The sequence below is a fragment of the Rattus norvegicus genome, chromosome 17 (genome assembly GCF_021556685.1).
Source record: "Rattus norvegicus strain SHRSP/BbbUtx chromosome 17, alternate assembly SHRSP_T2T, whole genome shotgun sequence".
NCBI lineage: Eukaryota > Metazoa > Chordata > Mammalia > Rodentia > Muridae > Rattus > Rattus norvegicus.
This window is the reverse complement of record NC_141550.1, coordinates 162262-181873: the sequence shown is the minus strand read 5'-3', so window position 1 is coordinate 181873 and position 19612 is coordinate 162262. Positions and strand designations below refer to the sequence as shown.

The 19612-nt window shown below is 41.7% G+C and overlaps 1 protein-coding gene across 3 annotated transcripts; it reads right to left on the bottom strand.

Annotated features, from left to right (window-relative positions):
• Positions 1–4881: 4881 nt before the first annotated feature.
• Prss47 (serine protease 47) lies at positions 4882–18580 on the bottom strand. 3 transcript variants are annotated; one of them, XR_015641012.1, is made up of 5 exons: positions 18321–18561; positions 17407–17569; positions 15119–15287; positions 6469–6632; positions 4882–5366 (listed from the first exon to the last, which is right to left on the bottom strand). XR_015641012.1 is itself a non-coding variant. In XM_087591635.1 (5 exons), the coding sequence occupies exons 1-5, from the start codon at positions 18535–18537 to the stop codon at positions 5049–5051; spliced, it is 1140 nt and encodes a 379-aa protein (XP_087447761.1). In that variant the 5' UTR covers positions 18538–18580; the 3' UTR covers positions 4882–5048. The 3 variants fall into 3 exon arrangements, 2 of the variants coding, with proteins under 2 accessions (XP_087447761.1, XP_087447762.1); XM_087591635.1 differs by having other exon boundaries at positions 15010–15287; positions 18321–18580; XM_087591636.1 differs by lacking the exon at positions 18321–18561 and adding an exon at positions 17931–18258 and having other exon boundaries at positions 15010–15287.
• Positions 18581–19612: the final 1032 nt, after the last annotated feature.

Below are 19612 nucleotides of genomic sequence, written 5' to 3'. Positions count from 1 at the left end.
TCTCTTAGCTTTATTGCCAATATTTAGCAGTCTACATCTTCTTCCTCATTGACTTTCACATTCTTGAGGGCAAAGATCTTACTAGGTTGTGTATCTTACAAAGGACAAGTATGTTTGTGAGATTTTTAGGGTGTTTTTTTTATCATTTTTAGTGTTTAAAATGTAATACTTTGATCATTTTCACCCCCACTCCTCCCATATATCTTTTGCAGCTTTGAGGGGAAGAAACTGTAAGGCCATAACACAGCATAACTTCTTATTTCTGACCCAGAAGGATACAGCTAAAGAGGAGAGTAGGCTTATTTCTCCCGGCTTAAGACATGATCTTTTTAAAATTATCAGCATCTTAAAGGGCAGGCCTGTAAACAGCTTTTAGAATATCTGCCCTGTGAACCAACAAGAAGCCCAGTAATAAGTAATGAGTATTTTTGTCTATTGCCCTACTTAGGTTATTTTTGTAGCTTAAATCTTATAAGTTCTTTTGTTAAAAGCTTAAAACCACATTCAATGAAATCGTATAAAATATCATGAATGTTCATTTTTTTTCTTATTTTTCTATCTGATCTGTTTGCTTAATTCTTTTGACCCTGATCCATAGGGACATTACCTATATTTTTTAGGCTACAAATAACTTTGCTTATCTGGTTCATGGTTTATGCCATATTTAAATGCCTTAATGTTTACAAAACAAATATGAATTTCTTCAAGCTACAGTGTTAGATTGCTCCCATATAATACTAAGGCCTATCTTGAGCTTTACTTCAAGAATTCCATTTCTCTGACTAGAAAGGTAAAGCTTACAGTCAATTCTTCAGGAAACCGATGTCATCTGTCCCTGTGATGGTTTGTGTGTGCTTGGCCTAGGGAGTGGCACTATTAGGATTTGTGGCCTTGTTGGAGTAGGTTCACTGTGGGTGTGAGTCCTAGTCCCCTTGTTCTAGCTGCTTGAAAGTCAGTCTTCTGCTAGCTGCCTTTGGTACAAGAGGTGGAACTCTCAGCTTCTCCAGCCCCGCATCTGCCTGGATGCTGCCATGCTCCTGCCCTGATGGTAATAGACTGAACCTCTGAACCTGTAAGCCAGTCCCAATTAAATTGCATCCTTATAAGAGTTGCCTTGGTCATGGTTTCTGTTCATAGCAATAAAACTCAGACTAAGACAATCCCTGATCCCACAAATGTCGTATAAGTGACTAAACCAAGTAGACATTCTTGAGAGTAGGCTTATATGAATGTTGCTTCATAATCTTTTCTTTTCAGCTAAAATTTATGGTGCAAACTGAACATATTCAGAAGTATTTCTGTTTACCACTTTAATCATTTATGTTTTCTGAGACTTTGAACTAAATCTGCCCCCCCCCAATGAGTCTACAATAGCTTAATATGAGCATGCTTAAGAGTTGGCCTATCCACATTTGAGTACAAATAGCCTCCCATAGTAAAAGCCCTATGCTTCCTCTGTTTAGGAGTAAAACATTGTTTGGAAATCATTCCTGTTCTCTACTCACCTCACTTGCTGCAGACAATTCTGCTCTACTTTTTGAAATCATGGCTGTGCCTATTTTAGCTTTGTATTCACCCAAGTTTTGAATTTATCAACTCAACTGCATTTGGTTACATTCCCAGCACCATCTCTCACTGAAATCAGCTCATTTCTTTTCACTCCAAAGTATGACCAAGCTTTACTTTGACAATATTAATTGTTGCATTATCATGAAGGGCAGGGCTAATTGTAGATCATTCTAGTCTTCCTCTCTGGTGATACCCCCAGTATCTAGCAAGCCTAACCCCAGGTTCGCTGGCACTATAATATCTCCCAGAGTTGATATCTAACGCTCATTCCCAGGGTACATCAGATCAAGCCTTTACCAGAAATATGAGGCTCGGGCAGCAGGCCTATAGGCACATCCTGTGACAAGAGAAGATGTTCAAGCCTTCTTAAGAGATCTCTGAGGTTGATTCTTGTTCTAATACTTACTACTGATACTCTCTCTAGGTAGTTATTTGGTACTAATAGATCTCAACTTACCTTCACAAGAATATGAATAGTGAGTACTTCAGATGGTATAAACTAATAGATAAATCAGGCTAAGCTAGAACTGGGTTTTGTTATGTTCTTTATTGGACTACTTATAGGTTGACATCCACAGTTTAAACTGTAGAAACATTGTGGTAGTTTGAATAAGAATGGGTCTGTATTTATTTTAGACAGGGCAAGTTTAGAGACAAAAGTTTTGTGGGTGAGCTAGTGTCCTTATCCCTCCACTGGGGGTCCTGCCTGAGTACAGGAGGTAGCCTCTTTAGGTTCCATGTCCCCACTGTTAGGCATCTCGGCTAAAGTCACCCCAATGACTCCTAGGAGCCTCCCTGATATCAAGTCTCTACGAAATCCTAAAGATTTCCCCCAACCCTAGCAACTGCAGATTTATATTCATTCTCCTGGCCCTCTGGGTGTCTCTTCTGTCTCTCCCCACACCTGTCCCTAATTTCCCTCCCCCTTCCCTCTCCCAACCACTTCCCTCCCTCCCTCTGCCTCCTAAGATTATTTTGTTCCCCCTTCTAAGTATAATTCAAGCATCCTTGCTTGGGCCTTCCTTCTTGTTTAACTTCTTTGGGTCTGTAGGGTGTACCATGGCTATTCCACACTTTATGACTAATACCCACTTTTCAGTGAATCTATGGAGCAAAGACTGAAGAAATGGCCAACCAATAACTGGCCCAACTTGAAACCCATCCTAGGGACAAGGACAAATCTTTGACATTATTAACAACACTGTTATGCTTTCAGACAGGAACCTAGCACAGCTGCCCTCTGACTTTATTCAGAAACTGGATGAAACAGACACAGTTACCCACAACCAAACATAGAGGTCGGAGACTTTTATGGAAGTTTGGAGAAGGATTAAAGGCCACGACAGGAATCTGAACCCCACAGGAAGATCAACAGAGTAAACTAACCTGGGCCGGAGTTCTCAGATACTGAGCCACCAACCAAAGAAGATCCATGGACTGAAATGAGACCCCTTGTACATATGTAGCAGACATGAAGCTCAGACTTGACATTCTAGGGTTGGGGGATATACGGGGTGGGAAGCACCCTTTCAGAAGAGAAGGGAAAGGAGGATGGGGGAGGGTCTCTGTGAAGGGAGGATCCAGTGAAGGGTAGCATTTGGGCTAGTAAAAAAAATGGCCCTCATAGACTCATATATTAGAATGCTTAGTCACCTGGGAACAGAACTCTTTGAAAGGATTGGGAGGATTATGAGGTGTGGTCTTGTTGGATGAAGTATATTACTGGGGTTTGGCTTTAAGATTTGAAAAACCCATGCCAGGCCCAATGACACCCAGGTTTCTAGATTGTGAATAGTCTGAGGGACTGTGATGGTAACTGTAGGGTCAGTGAAGGAACTCATAAATCACATTGAGCCACCTGAGCGTCCTTGACTGAAGAATATGTATGGAGCATATCACTGTCAGACTAAGTCCTCCCCAGACTTTAGAGCCCTAAAAAAGGAGTAAAAACTAGTAACTGGCATTGCAAGTCATAATTGATTTTGCTCGAAGACCCAATAACCAGATTTGTCTCAAGGTGAATTGTTTGAGTTCTTAATTCCATAGATCTTAGAGCAGCAAGGTCTAATACTAATACAGATGTACAAGCTGCTGTAGATGCAGAGTTGAGTCCAAATGCAGGATCTGCCAATAAACCTCTAGCAAGAATGGACTAGACAACATGTGTGTGTGTATGTGTGTGTGTGTGTGTGTGTGTGTGTGTGTGTGTGTGTGTGTGTGTGTGTGTGTAGGGGGTAGGGGCCTGGGAAACTTGCTTTTATGCAACTCAGTCTCACTTGGAACTTACTAAGTAGCTAAAAATGGTCTTGAACTTCTGATTCTTCTAATGCTACCTCCAAAGTACAGGAATTACAGATGTTCATCATCATGCCTTGTTTATGCAGTGCTGGGGATTAAACTTGGGCTTTTTCATGCTAGACATGCACTTTATAGACCATCTCTTGGGGAATATACTTTCTTGAGTGTCCACAAGATCCTTCTGTGATGAAATCCTGTTGTACAAACATCAAAAGATTGCTGATAGTGAACACAAGTTCACCTGTACTAGCAATGAGAATCCAGGAATTTAGACAACACCAGGACTAGCAAGGATTTGTACTGAACCTCGTGAGTGCTGTCTGGTTCCTGTGGACCTGGGGTAAATGGGAGTTGTCCTCAATAAAGAGGCTTCTAAAGGCTGGGGTGGGAAGCATTTAGGAGGCTTCTTAACTCCTGCTGGCCACATACTCTACTCGGTACACTTGCAGAAATTATGGGCTCAGAACACCATTTTGTTGTTGTTGTTGTTTTAAATCTTCCTAGATTATGTAGTCATGGTCAACTAAACAGAGATTACATTAAGTTCTAGCCACTGAAGTGTGGATAGAGACAGGTGTTACCTGTGCTTCAGACATCAGAGGCCAGGCTCATGGGGAGAATTGGGCCCTAAGAGTAGGTGAGGGTGATGCTGAATATTTACCCAGAAGTAGAGATTTGAGCACAGTATGCTTAGTCTTCATCCAGTCACTAGAGCCACTTCTGTCTGGTTTTGACCAATGATCTATTTCCCCATATCATCACAGGTCATGTCTATCCCTGACTCTAAAACAAGGCAGGGACCATCTATAAGGCCAGTTAAACTTTACTCTCTTCCCAGGATACACCCTTACTCCCCAGTATCCCTGTTGTGCGCCTCCCCATTTTTCTGCCTTTTCCTCAAGGAGAGTTTTCTTGAGTTGCTCTCTTTTTCCTTTTGAGGTGTAATGGCTAATTCCATGGTAAGTGTGGTCATCGAGGGATATAGGAACCCTGCAAGGCCAGTACAATCAGAGCTGAAGAAAGATGAAGCTTTATTGGTAGTTTTTTTTTTCTAGGCTGTTTGGGATAGTAACAATGAATGGCCAGATATGCTGAGGAAAAGATGCAGATGGTAAACTAAGGAGTGGGGGCTGTATCTAGAAAGTAAACCCTGAGTGAAAAACGCCTAAAGGCCTGGTTGCTCACCCTGGGGCCCACTGTGGAGCTTCGGGGATAAATAACAGCAGGAACCAGATTTGTGCAGCCACAAGGATGCTGCAGGGTTGTGGGGAGCCAGCAGCCTTCAGAGGTCTGGGTAGAAGTTCTGTGTGAAGAGACACAGATTCAGGTACTGGAAGTGGAGTGAGTCTCTCAACTTGGCTGATCCAGTCAGTGAAGTAGGTGACCCTGGTGAAGACGCTGGGGTAAATAGAAGGCCGGCAGTCCAGGCCCCAGCTGGCCAGTCCTACCAGGACCCAAGCACTGATGTGGTAGCAGACGAGGGGGCCCCCAGAATCACCCTGAGGAGAGAGAGTAGTTAGTATGGGATATACTTTGGGCCAGAAATACCAATTGCATGTCAGGACACTACACGAGCCCAGTAGGCAAAATCTAGGTGAGGGACATTAGGGTTGAACAGAAAGAAGCTTCTAAGTCAGTTTACTAGGTAGACGAGGACATATATCAAGATATAAACGTATGGAAACCTCCCATACTCCCTTCGCCTGCCATCCTGACTATAGAAAGTAAAATTTAGGGACTTGAAAGCAAGCTGGTTCTGCAAACACCTATGTATAGATTCTAGCTCTGTAAACCTCAAGCTGTGACAACATATCCAGTTAACTCCTCTGCTTTTGGTCACCTTGGCCTGAAATATTTTCTCAACCTATGTACTGGGAGTCCTGAAAAAAATGTCTATCTCCTAGCTGGGCGAAGGCAGTTCATATCACCAAGCAATAGACAGGAGTTCAGAACACTGCCAGGAGTTATGAAATGCCTTTAGGAAAACCCCATATCCCTATATCAGTCTGTAATGAAGACTGTGTCATCTCAGGAGGCTGAAGCCTGCAGAGATGGGGATGGAATTGAAGTCCAAACATATGGGCCCTGGTAGTGCTACTTTACTTCAGACTAGCCATTTTCCCTCTCTCGGACAGTTTCCCAGGACAATCCTTCATGTCCAATAGTGAACTTTCATCTATACCATATAAAGAGCTGAGAAACTGACAACCCAACAACAAAATGAGAAACTTAAGATTTCATAGTGGAAAACATGTGACAATGTACAGACAAAATAAACTTAGTAGCAAAAAAGGGAGATGGGTACCAGGAACATGCTGAGTCAGTACTAGAAACTTTACCAAACCATTTACTTACAAATTACATATTTCTATATATGTTATGCCTCAATAAAAGGTATAAAGTATGTAACAAAAATTGATGGTAGGATTTTCTAAAGGAACAATTACCCTCAAGGAGACTATTGATGGCATGAATTCAAGAAAAACAAATAGAGATAATGAAGCAGAAAGGGTCTCCACAGAGACTAGAGGTCAATACAGCCACCCTTGGAGGAACTGAGATAAAACAGACATGGGGAGAACACACTACTGCCTTACTCACCCGGCAGATGGACTTTCCTGTGGAGAGCCCCCCTGCACACAGCATTTCCTCATGCACATAGTTCCTGCTTTGGCCTAGTCTTTGCCCATATAAGGCATTACAGAACTCATTCTCAATGATGCCCACCTCGCCCTCCTGGAGTGAGAATGGTGGTAACAGTTTTGCTGTGAAAAAAAAGGAGGAGGTCAGTGATGGATACTGTGGCTTATTTGGGAAAGTCCAGGCTACTCTGACTGATGCTCACTATAGAACAGCTGAGCATCAGATTGTTTCCATCTTCTATCTAGTCCTCATGAACTCCTCTCCTTTTTCTCAGAAACTCTCACTTACCACCTTCACCTCTCTCACAGTAACAGATCACATAACTAGTATATAAAAAGGCAAAACCCACTAACACACAATGTGCCCAATGGTGTTCATCAACCTTTCACTAGTAGTTTCACTTTTATGAATAGTACTATCCATTTTCTATGATCCATCTCTAACCTTTATTCTATGTCTTCATCCACCCATTAACCCACAGACCCACTCATTTTTCATTCCCTTCATCAGTCTATCCATTTACCAAATGTATCCTTCCACCCACCCATTCTTTCATTAGTATCTCCATCCATCCTTTATCTTACCTATTAACATTTCTATCCACAACATCCAGGTACCCATCTTCCTTCCTTTCCTCCTTCCTCTCCCCCAATCACTCGACTCCATCTCACTCATCCATCCACTGATTATGTCACCAGTCTATTCATCATTCATATTTATGATAGCTAAAATGATACAAAGGAACATTTTAAGAATGGAAAATCAAAGAAAATAAATTTGCCCATTGGTGTTAAAGAAATAATACAGGGAAAGGTAATTGAACTGGTTACTTTATCTCACAAAATTCAGATAGAAGACTGTGAAAAAAATTATATATTGTGACAAGACTAGGGGGGAGAGAAAATTACATAGAAAAAAGTAAAGCAAGTGCCCTGGATGTAAATGACTTCAACATATTCAAGGATTAGTAAGGAAGCTGGGTTTGGGTATATGAGGGAAGTAATGGAGGAAGCAGAGATGGACCTGGGTGCTCTCATCACATAAAGCCTTATACCATAACAGAGATTTTTACTTTTGATTATGAGTACAAGTGAGAAGGTAGGTGAGGGTCCTGAAAAGAGACATGGCATGATTATTTTTTTTTCGGAGCTGGGGACCGAACCCAGGGCCTTGTGCTTGCTAGGCAAGCGCTCTACCACTGAGCTAAATCCCCAACCCCATGATTATGTTTTAACATGATGTTGATAACCACAAGGAGACTCATATAGGAGCACACAAAAATAGAAGTAGGGGACTATTTTGGAGACTACAGTTGAGAGAGAGAGAGAGAGAGAGAGAGAGAGAGAGAATTAAGTATGCCAGGGTGAACAGCAGCAGAGTAGTGGAGTACTCATTAGGTACTAGACTGGTATTGTAAAACAAAATGTGGGCTCTGCCTTCAAGGATGTACATGTGTATGAGAAAGTGGAGAGAGAAAGAGAGATAGAGATTGATAGATAGATAGATGGATAGATAGATAGATAGATAGATAGATAGATAGATAGATAGATAGATTTACTGGAAAAGGACACGGATGCTAAGCAAAGCTCCTTAGAAAGCTGTGTTCTTCCCTGAAGACCCAAAGTATGTCTTTTGAGAAGAAATAGGCCAAATTATGATTCTGTAAACAGTGAAAAATCCATATATTTTTTCATTTACATTACTCCATAAGTATATTTCCCAAGTCAAAATCCTTTATTAAATACTTCTGGGTATGACTTTGCATAGTCTCCACTTTCAATATAAAATAATAAAAACAAGTGTTTTTAGTGTCTCACTGGTAGAGCCTTTTTTAAAGTATGTATGAAATACTGGGACCAATCCTCAATACCAGAAACAAACAAGCAAATAAAACCAAAAAAATTTCACCATTATGCAATTCACCCAAAAAGACTGTGAAACAGAATGAGAACCAGCTGAGATTAAATGGGATTAAATACTCTGGACCCACAATAGTTCTCAATCATGCATTCTCATGGTCACACACTACATGTCACTTTTCACTTTACCCAAATACTTGCCAAGATATTCAGTAATGTCATGCATTATACTTTGGATAAAGTATTGAGGCTTTGCCCTCACTCTGTGGCACTATTGGTCATAGAATATCCTATTGTTAAGAGGTAAATCATAGACCCAGGAGTGCAGACATTCTGAGCCCACAGGACAGACTGCCATCTCTGCACAGCTCAGCCCACATTCCTGGCCCATGGGGAAATTGCACAGTGCCTCTGGACAGAGGGGTATAGGATCAGACAGCTGCCAGTACCCGCGCTTCTGGTCTGCACCCAGGACCGAACTGAGCCAGCCAAACAGCTCCATACACCCAAATCCCATGGGGAGAGATCTGGAAACTCAGAAGTGTGGATACTCCTGACAAGTCAGAGGAGAATACCCTCTGCCCACAAGGGATTCCCCAAGAGGGAATCGCATAGTGCCAACTGTGCCCACTGGGTGCAAGGACCTACATGAGCAATTAGGGGCAGGACCCTTTGATTCCTGCCTGCGCCAGGAGCTGGAAGATAGTCTCCAGGATCACTGCCACAGCTGAGAGCAGAGCATCTGTTCTCAGGAAAGGCTGAAAGAAAACAGGAAAACAGTTCTAATACAGGAAAGCACAAGTAAACAAGTAGAAGCCCTTAGAGAGGAAACACAAAAATCACTGAAGGAATTACAGGAAAACGCAACCAAACAGGTGAAGGAATTGAAAATGGAAATAGAAACAATAAAGAAAGCACAAAGGAAGACAACCCTGGATATAGAAAACCAAAGGAAGAGACAAAGAGCCATAGACACAAGCATGACCAACAGAATACAAGAGATAGAAGAGAGAATATCAGGGGCAGAAGATACCATAGAAAAAATTTACACAACTGTCAAAGATAATGAAAAACGCAAAAAGCTTCTAGCCCAAAACATACAGGAAATCCAGGACACAATGAGAAGATCAAATCTAAGGATAATAGGTATAGAAGAAAGTGAAGACTCCCAAATTAAGGGGCCAGTAAATATATTCAACAAAATTATAGAAGAAAACTTTCCTAACCTAAAGAAAGAGATGCCCATAAACATACAAGAAGCCTACAGAACTCCAAATAGATTGGACCAGAAGAGAAATTCCTCCCGTCACATAATAGTTAAAACACCAAATGCATAAAACAAAGAAAGAATATTAAAAGCAGTAAGGGGAAAAGGTCAAGTGACATATAAAGGCAGACCTATCAGAATTACACAAGACTTCTCACCAGAGACTATGAAAGCCAGAAGATCCTGGACAGATGTCATACAGACCCTAAGAGAACACAAATGCCAGCCCAAGTTACTGTATCTAGCAAAACTTGCAATTAACGTAGATGGAGAAACCAAGATATTCCATGACAAAACAAAACTTACACAATATCTTCCTACAAAACCAGCCCTACAAAGGATAATAGATGGAAAACTCCAACACAAGGAGAGAAACTACACCGTATAGAAAGCAAGAATATAATTTCCTTGCAATGAAACCAAAAGAGAGACAAACAAACATAATTCCACCTCTAACAATGAAAATAACAGGAAGTGACAATCACTATTCCTTAATATCTCTCAACATCAACGGACTCAATTTCCCAATAAAAAGAGGTAGACTAACAGACTGGATACATAAAGAGGACCCAGCATTTTGCTGCATGCAGGAAACACTCCTCAGAAACAAAGACAGACACTATCTCAGAGTAAATGGCTGGAAAATAATTTTCCAAGCAAATGTCCTGAAGAAACAAGCTGGAGTTGCCATTCTAATATCAAATAAAATTGACTTTCAACCAAGAGTCATTAAAACAGATAAGGAAGGACACTTCATATTCATCAAAGGAAACATCCACAAAGATGAGCTCTCAATCATAAATGTCTATGATCCAAATGCAAGGGCACCTACATTCATAAAAGAAACCTTACTAAAGCTCAAAGCATACATTGCACCTCACACAATAATAGTAGGAGATTTCAATACCTTATTCTCATCACTGGACAGATCATGAAAACAAAAGTTAAACAGAGATGTAGAGAAACTAACAGAAGTTATGAACCAATTGAATTTAACAGATATTTATAGAACATTCCATCCTAAAACAAAAGGATATACCTTCTCAGCACCTCATGGAACCTTCTCCAAAATTGACCATATAATCAGTCACAAAACAGGCCTCAACAAATACAGGAAGATAGAAATAATCCCATGCATCCTATCAGATCACCACGTACTAAGACTGGTCTTCAATAACAACAATAATGACAGAAAGCCCACATATACATGGAAGTTGAACAATGATCTACTCAATGACAACTTGTTCAAGGAAGAAATAAAGAAAGAAATTAGAAATTTCTTAGAATTTAATGTAAATGAAGATACAACATTCCCAAACTTATGGGACACAATGAAGGTGGTAGTAAGAGGAAAACTCATAGCTCTGAGTGCCTGCAAAAAGAAACAGGAGAGAGCATATGTCAGCAGTTTGACAGCACACCTTAAAAGCCTAGAACAAAAAGAAATAAATACACCCAGGAGTAGTAGAAGGCAGGAAATAATCAAACTTCAGAGATGAAATTAACCAAGTAGAAACAAAAAGGACCAAACAAAAGCAGGATCTGGTTCTTTGAGAAAATCAACAAGATATATAAACCCTTAGCCAGACTAACCAGAGGTCACAGAGAGTGTATCCAAATTAAGAAAATCAGAAATGAAAAGGGAGACATAACAGAATCTGAAGAAATTTTAAAAAATCATCAGATCCTACTACAAAAGCCTATATTCAACAAAACTGGAAAATCTGGAGGAAATGGAAAATTTTCTAGACAGATACCAGGTACCAAAGTTAAATCAGGAACAAATAAATCATCTAAACAACTCCATAACTCCTAAAGAAATAGAAGCAGTTATTTAAAAGTCTCCAACCAAAAAGAGCCCAGGTCCAGATGGGTTCAGTGCAGAATTCTATCAGACCTTCATAGAAAACCTCATACCAATACTGTCCAAACTGTTCCACAAAGTTGAAACAGATGGAGCACTACCGAATACCTTCTATGAACCCACAATTACTCTTATACCAAAATTACACAAAGACCCAACAAAGAAAGAAAACTTCAGACCAATTTCCCTTATGAATATTGATGCAAAAATACTCAACAAAATTCTTGCAAACCAAATCCAAGAACACATCAAAACAATCATCCACCATGATCAAGTAGGCTTCATCCCAGAGATGCAGGAATGGTTTAATATATGAAAATCCATCAATGTAATCCACTACATAAACAAACTCAAAGATAAGAACCACATGGTCGGGCTAGAGAGATGCCTCAGCAGTTAAGAGCACTGACTGCTCTTCCAGAGGTCCAGAGTTCAATTCCCAGCAACCACATGGTGGCTCACAACCATCTGTATGTAATAGGATCTCATGTCCTCTTCTGGTGTGCCTGAAGCTACAGTGTACTCATATAAATAAAAATATAAAAATTAAAAAAAAAGAAAAAAAAAGAACCACATGGTCATTTCATTAGATGCTGAGAAAGCATTTGACAAAATTCAACACCCCTTCATGATAAAAGTCCTGGAAAGATCAGGAATTCAAGGCCCATATCTAAACATAGTAAAAGCAATAAACAGCAAACCAGTTGCTAACATTAAACTAAATGGAGAGAAACTTGAAGCAATCCCACTAAAATGAGGGACTAGACAAGGCTGCCAACTCTCTCCCTACTTATTCAATATAGTACTCAAAATCCTAGCCAGAGCAATTAGACAACAAAAGGAGATCAATGGGATACAAATTGGAAGGGAAGAAGTTAAAATATCACTATTTGCAGATGATATGATAGTGTACTTAAACAACCCCAAAAGTTCCACCAGAGAACTATTTAATCTGATAAACAACTTCAGCAAAGTGGCTGGGTATAGAATCAAGGCAAACAAATCAGTAGCCTTCCTCTACTCAAAAGATAAACAGGCTGGGAAAGAAAGTAAGGAAATGACACCCTTCACAATAGTCCCAAATAATATAAAATTATCTTGGTCTGACTTTAACCAAGCAAGTGAAAGATCTGTATGACAAGAACTTCAAATCTCTGAAGAAAGAAATTGAGGAAGATCTCAGAAGATGGTAAGATCTTCCATGCTCATGGATTGGCAGGATTAATATAGTAAAGATGGTCATTTTGCCAAAAGCAATCTACAGATTCAATGAAATCCTCATCAAAATTCCAACTCAATTCTTTATAGAGATAGAAAGAGCAATTTGGAAATTCATTTAGAATAACAAAAAAACCAAGATAGTGAAAACTATACTCAACAATAAAAGGACTTCTGGGGGGACCACCATCCCTTACTTCAAGCAGTATTACAGAGCAATAGTCATAAAAACTGTATGGTATTGGTACAGAGACAGGCAGGTAGATCAGTGGAATAGAATTGAAGACCCAGAAATGAACCCACACACCAATGGTCACTTGATCTTTGACAAAGGAGCTAAAACCATCCAATGGAAGAAAGATAGCATTTTCAACAAATGGTGCTGGTTCAACTGGAGGTCAGCATGTAGAAGAATGCAAATTGATCCATTTTTATCACCATGTACAAAGCATAAGTCCAAGTGGATCAAGGACCTCCACATCAAGCCAGATACACTCAAACTAATAGAAGAAAAAGTCGAGAAGAGTCTTGAACACTTGGGCACTTGGGAAAATTTCCTGAACAAAACACCAATGGCTTCTGCTCTAAGATCAAGAATCTACAAATGGGACCTCATGAAACTGCAAAACTTTTGTAAAGCAAAAGACACTGTCATTAGGACAAAATGACAATCAACAGATTGGGAAAAGATCTTTACCAATCCTACATCTGATAGAGGGCTAATATCCAAAATATACAAAGAACTCAAGAAGTTAGACCCCAGAGAGCCAAATCACCCTATTAAAAAATGGGGTCCCGAGCTAAACAAAGCATTCTCAGCTGAGGATTATTGAATGGCCAAAAAGCACCTAAAGAAATGTTCGAATCCTTAGTCATCAGGGAAATGCAAATCAAAACAACCCTGAGATTCCACCTCACACCAGTCAGAATGGCTAAGATCAAAAACTCCGGTGTCAGCAGATGCTGGCGAGGATGTGGAGAAAGAGGAATTGTTGGTGGGATTGCAGACTGGTACAACCACTCTGGAAATCAGTCTGGAGGTTCCTCAGAAAATTGGACATTGAACTACGTGAGGACCCAGCTATACCTCTCTTGGGCATATACACAAAAGATGCCCCAACATATAAAAGAGACACGTGCTCCACTATGTTCATCGCAGCCTTATTTATAATAGCCAGAAGCTGGAAAGAACCCAGATGCCCTTCAACAGAGGAATGGATACAGAAAATGAGGTACATCTACACAATGGAGTACTACACAGCCAATCAAAAACAATGACTTCATGAAATTCATAGGCAAATGGAATGAACTAGAAAATATCATCCTGAGTGAGGTTACTCAATCACAGAAAAACATACTTGGTATGTACTCATTGATAAGTGGATATTAGCCAAAAGCTCAAATTACCCAAGATGCAATCTACAGACCACAGGAAGCTCAAGAAGAAGGATGACCAAAATGCAGATGGTCCCACTCCTTTTTAAAAGGGGAAAATATTCATAGGAGGGGATATGGAAGCAAAGTTTAGGGAATGGGAGCTTATGGACAGGAAACCTGGAAGGGAAATAACCTTTGAAATGAAAGTAAAGAAATATTTAGTAAAAAAATTTTAAAAAGAGGTAGTTCATAGTGGAAGCAAGTTAGGTCATTGTGCATGTGTATCTGTTAAGATGGTCTGATTACATTGGCCTCTCCTCTTCCTCTTTTTGCTTCCTGACCACCATATGGTATGCATCATTGTTCTAACACACATTTCCTCACCACCATGTGCTGTCCACAGCTGGTATAAACCAACAGGGCCAAATGATCATGTGATCTGTGAAACTATGAGCTAAAATAAACCTTTTTTTTTAAACTGATTACCTCTGGTATTTTGTTAGTGCGGGGAAACCTGACTAACATGGAATGGGTTGGCTGCCACACATGACCTTTGAGTTTAATCAAGTCTCCTCAGATCCATGACTGATTAAAATCTTGGAATAAAAAGATCATTAATATTCAAAGAGCCCAGATTCTTGATGGCAAATGTCAACAGCTTCCCCACCTTCAGAACCTGAGTTTCAGGGGAGTTTGTGGCTGTGGACTCCCACACTTGCAGAGCTAGAAGGAGCCTGGGATTGCCTTTGAATGTCATAAGCCATAGAGGTGAGGTACAGAGGGCAATATCCAGTGACTTCAGAAACCAGCCTGGGTCTCTTGCCAGCTGAGTCACTCTTTCCTTCCCCCTCATTCACCTCTTATCTTCCTCCTCTCCCTACCCTTACTCCCTCTCCAACTTCTCTTTCCCTTACTGTCTTCAGAAAGCATTCCCCAACCAGTTATCCAACAGGATGTGTGATTGGAGAGCTGTGTGTCTTTGGATGGGAGACAGGCAGGTACAACATAGGATGTGAAGTTTACGGGCAAACGCAGCTGCAGCATTGCAATGTCACTCCCAAAAGAATGAAACTTCTCAAAGTCTGGATGATTGATGATATGGTTCACAGGGATCTTCTGAGTGTGCTTTGTTTTCTGGTACAATTGATTATTACCCAACAGTACCTCATAGTCCTCTGGGGCCTGGGATTTGCTGAAAGATAAAGAATTCCATAATCACCATTATCTTTGAGTGGAAGGATAACCCTGTCTTACTGAACCCTCATGTATCACTTGTCACTGTGCCCTGATTCCAATCGGCTTGGTCTCCCCCACTTCTGACAGTCAAGTAAGATGGTAGTTTAAATAAGAATGGACCCCCGTAGGTTCATATATTTGAATGTTTGTTCCTATTTGGTGGAACTGTTCGGGGAGGATTAGGAGATGTGGTCTTGATGGAGGAAGTGTGTCTCAGAGGTGGTGGTAAGCTTTGGGGTTTCAAAAGCCTAAGCCATTCCCAGTTGCCTGTCCCCTGCCACCTCTCTCCTTTGTGTCTGTGGATAAGGATGTAAGCTGTCAGCTACTGCTTCAGCTGCCATGCTCCCTGTTGAAATGGTAATGGACTCTATCCCTCTGAAACTGTGAGCCCCAATAAACATTTTATTTTATAAGTTTCTTTGGTCATAGTGTTTCATTATGACAATAGAAAAGTAACTATGATAGGAGCCTTCTTCCTGCAGGCTGATGAATATTCTGCTCAAACCTCATGACAGAGTATTCCCCACTACATCTTAGAATTGGAGGAACAAAGAATTCCAGCACTAGAAGGATCCTTGATAGTGACATCAAATTAAACCTTTTATTTAACTTAGGAAAAACTGTGGTGTAATCCTAGTTTTATAATTTTAATTTTAAATGTCTTCTAGGTCAATAACTACAGGCATACTCATCAGCCTGTGGTACTACCAAGAAAGGGTGGAACATTTAGGAAGTGAGACCTAATGAAAAGAAGCTATGTCATTAGAATGTCTTGAAGGCCTCCTTCTTTTCATTATCTTTATTTCCTGGCTACCATAAGGTCAGCAGGCCCTATCCACCATATGTTCTTGCTATGATGCACTGTGTTATCATAGATTCAAAAAAAAACCAGGCTAACTTTGGACTGAAACCATAAGCCAAAAGAATCCTTCTTCCTCTTGTTCATTTTCTAAGTTATTTGGTCACAGAGATGGAAATCTAGCATCTTTTCCTGACCCTCTGCCATGGATTACTTCTCAATTTGGCAATAAGCATTCATATAGGACTTGGTAAATGCACATGACAGCACGAAAAAGAAGCGTCCCTTATTTGTGGATAGCACTGTATAAACAGCCTATGTTTGCTGCTTTGTTCCCACAGCTCCCACAGTCCCACAGCTCCCACAGCAGGAAACTCTTCACCCACTCCACATACCCAGCCCCTCCTTTCGGTAGCCTCTACAATTCCCTTCCCTCCTCCCAGACTACAACATCTTTTAGCTGTTGCCTTCCTCACACACTTTGGCATGCCTCACTTGCATCATACCAATTGAAGCTTGTTCCTTCTAAAGAAAAAGAAATGTTGACCTGGGATCTACTGTATTCTCTTCCCTAAAGTGTTTCAGGTGAATTCAACACAGAATAGAATAGGTGTCGACAGAATTAAGCTAGAATCTCAAAAATCAATAAGCAAAGTTTCAGTTCCCTGGCCTGGAACACAGGTCCCTCTGGTTCCCTCCATATCTTATCAGAAGTTGGACCCTCAGTCAGGTTCCAGAGAGCCAAAGGAAGTAGACTCTTGACTGGTCATATCATTTGTTCAAGGCCTAAGGGCCTACATTTTCCATCCATACAGTCTGATAATGGCATAAGCAAAACCACATTTTTCTCAGGACTCAGTTTTATGAAATTGGTAAGGAATCACCTGGCTGATAGTCATATGTGGTCTTTGCTTAGAACCTGGCTCACAGGAGAGTAAGGGACAGTGAAATAAGCTGAGGTCTACCAGTAGAGGTCAAAGCATGGCCAATTCTCTTAGAAAACATCTGTGATAGCAGACACAGAAGGGGAGTATGAAGATCTCTGTAGGAATTGATATGAAAGATAATGAAAACCTGAGCAGATGAAGGAAATTCTTAGGGCATATGGGGATAATACAGATAGAGTGGATTGTGGGTCAAAGAAGGACCAATGCGTCTTTAGTAGAAGCAAACTGCCCCAGAGAATAGCATATTATCTCGAACCTTTCCTCCTCTCATCCTGCATCTTTCTTACCACCCATTCCCTCTCTGGGGGCTCCCGATAAAGCAAACTCACTTTCGAAAACAGTGGGCTGTGGAAACCAGCCAGTGGGAGTCGATGAGGACAGCTCCACAGAGGTGCAAGCCCCGGTACAGCAGGCTGGCCTGCCATGGCCACTGGCCCGCCAACGTGTCCTGGCCGCCGAACACTTTCCCAACCATCTTCGGCTTCCCACACACTGTGGAGACACCCCCCCCCCCAATGCAATCTATTAGAGACACAGTCCCTGAGGGGCAGAATAAATACCACGAGGAGGCTCCTCCTCCACTTCACAAGTTGGGAGACCATGGCAAAAGACAAGTGACTTGTGTAAGTGACTTCGGGCGACTCTGGTCTCTGCTTTCACTGGCTGCCACCTTGGACATAAAAAGTTCAGCTAATGGTTCTGTGGAAACAAGAGACCAGGAGTCTGGGAAGATGGGATGGAGTAAATGAAAGAGTGGTCACAACAGCCCATCTTTAAGTGGTCCTGGCGAGGGTAGATGGACAGAAGGAGGCCATAGGACTTCATTCCCTCAACAACCGAGCTCCGTACTTACTTTTCAGATCAAAGAACTAGAAGTCTCATGGGTTGCCGATGTTAGTTGCTCAGTGTCATGGCCCCGGATCTTGGCAGGTTATATTTACTTTCTCCCAGGAATGGGCACTTTATGTTTCAGGGAGCTTGGTTCTCTTTGTCCCTACTCTTAGGAATCCCATGTTCTCTACCATCACCACTGGGACAGCCCTGGACACCTCTTTGGTCCCATGGCACCACATAAGGCTCTAAGGTGCAGAGTCAGGCCCTGAGTGGGAACCTAAACTCCTTTGATTTTCTTTGGGACTACCTGGTTCTGAGGGGAAGGCAAAAGGCGAACCACTTCCGGTGCCTTACTTGGCCCTTATGGCCTCCACCCATTCATCGCCCGCCCACTGCCTTTCACACAGACCTGGTCTGGTCACAGGATCTTGGTTCCGGCTGGCCGACGGTTCCCATCCTTGCTGTGGCTGCGGTCTTCCTGGTGCTATCTCAGGAACCTTTGAGGGACTGGGGATGCTAGACTTTAGGACAGGACCAGCCTTAGGGCTCAGGGACAGCAGTAATAGCAGGGGCCAGAGTAGGGCACCGCCATGCCCACAGGGGATCCTCGCTGCCCTAGTGCCCATCCCAGATGCTAGGGCCTGCGGGGAAGTTGGTTGTGACCTAGGCCTGACCCCGCCCTGACCTGGGCCTGACCTCTGCTGGGACAATTCTGGAGACAGGTCTCCAAGCCCGATTTGGATTCAGCCTTCCTACCTGCTCTTATCCTGTTAGGACTCTCCCAAGACCATAATGACCTTGGTTCTAATTTCTGCCATTCTCAGCCGCTAAAACATGTTTAGTGTAGCCAGCAATAACGCAGTGGAAGGTTCCAACACACTGAAGAAAAAAGGCAGCGAGCCTAATCACAGAAAATAGGAGACGATATGAAAAGGTAATTCAGCCGGGGCAGTAGCTCAGAAGTAGTAGCCCGAAGTCATTTACACAAGGACTTCCCCCTGCACCCGTACATATAGAGAAGGTTAATTCATGGAAGAAGGGAGAATAAAAAGATCCTCACATAGGGAAAATGTAACTAACTGTTAGGTAAACAAAATACGAAAAGTATCATTTCTAGCAATCAAATGGCTAATGGAATGGGACTTAGGGTTTCCTAGCCATGCATTAATTTTTCTTCACAGTGGTGGCAAGCATCTGAATGAAGTTGACAACCAGGAATAGCCATTACCAGTACATTTTAGGAAAGATTCTTGCCATTAAGATGCTTTTCCTGTTATTATTAAATATTATGAAACAATCAGTAGGTATTAATCCACCCTTTTAAGCAGATTTCTGCAGATCAACGAAGATGTGCTGTCTTGTAGTGATGCTACATACAGACGGTTTCTTAATTCTATTTATTTATATATTTATTTTTACACTCCAAATTTTATTCCCCTCCTGCTCCACCCACGACTGTTCCACATCCCATACCACCTCCACGCCCCCCACCCCAGTCTCCACAAGGATGTCCTCACCCCACCCACCCCACCAGACCTCTAAACTTACTGGAGCCTCCAGTCTCTTGAGGGTTAGGTGCATCTTCTCTGACTGAACCCAGACCTGGGAGTTCCCTGCTGTATGTGTTGGGGGCCTCATCTCAGCTGGTGTATGCTGCCTGGTGATCCGGTGTCTGAGAGACCTCAGGGGTCCGGGTTAATT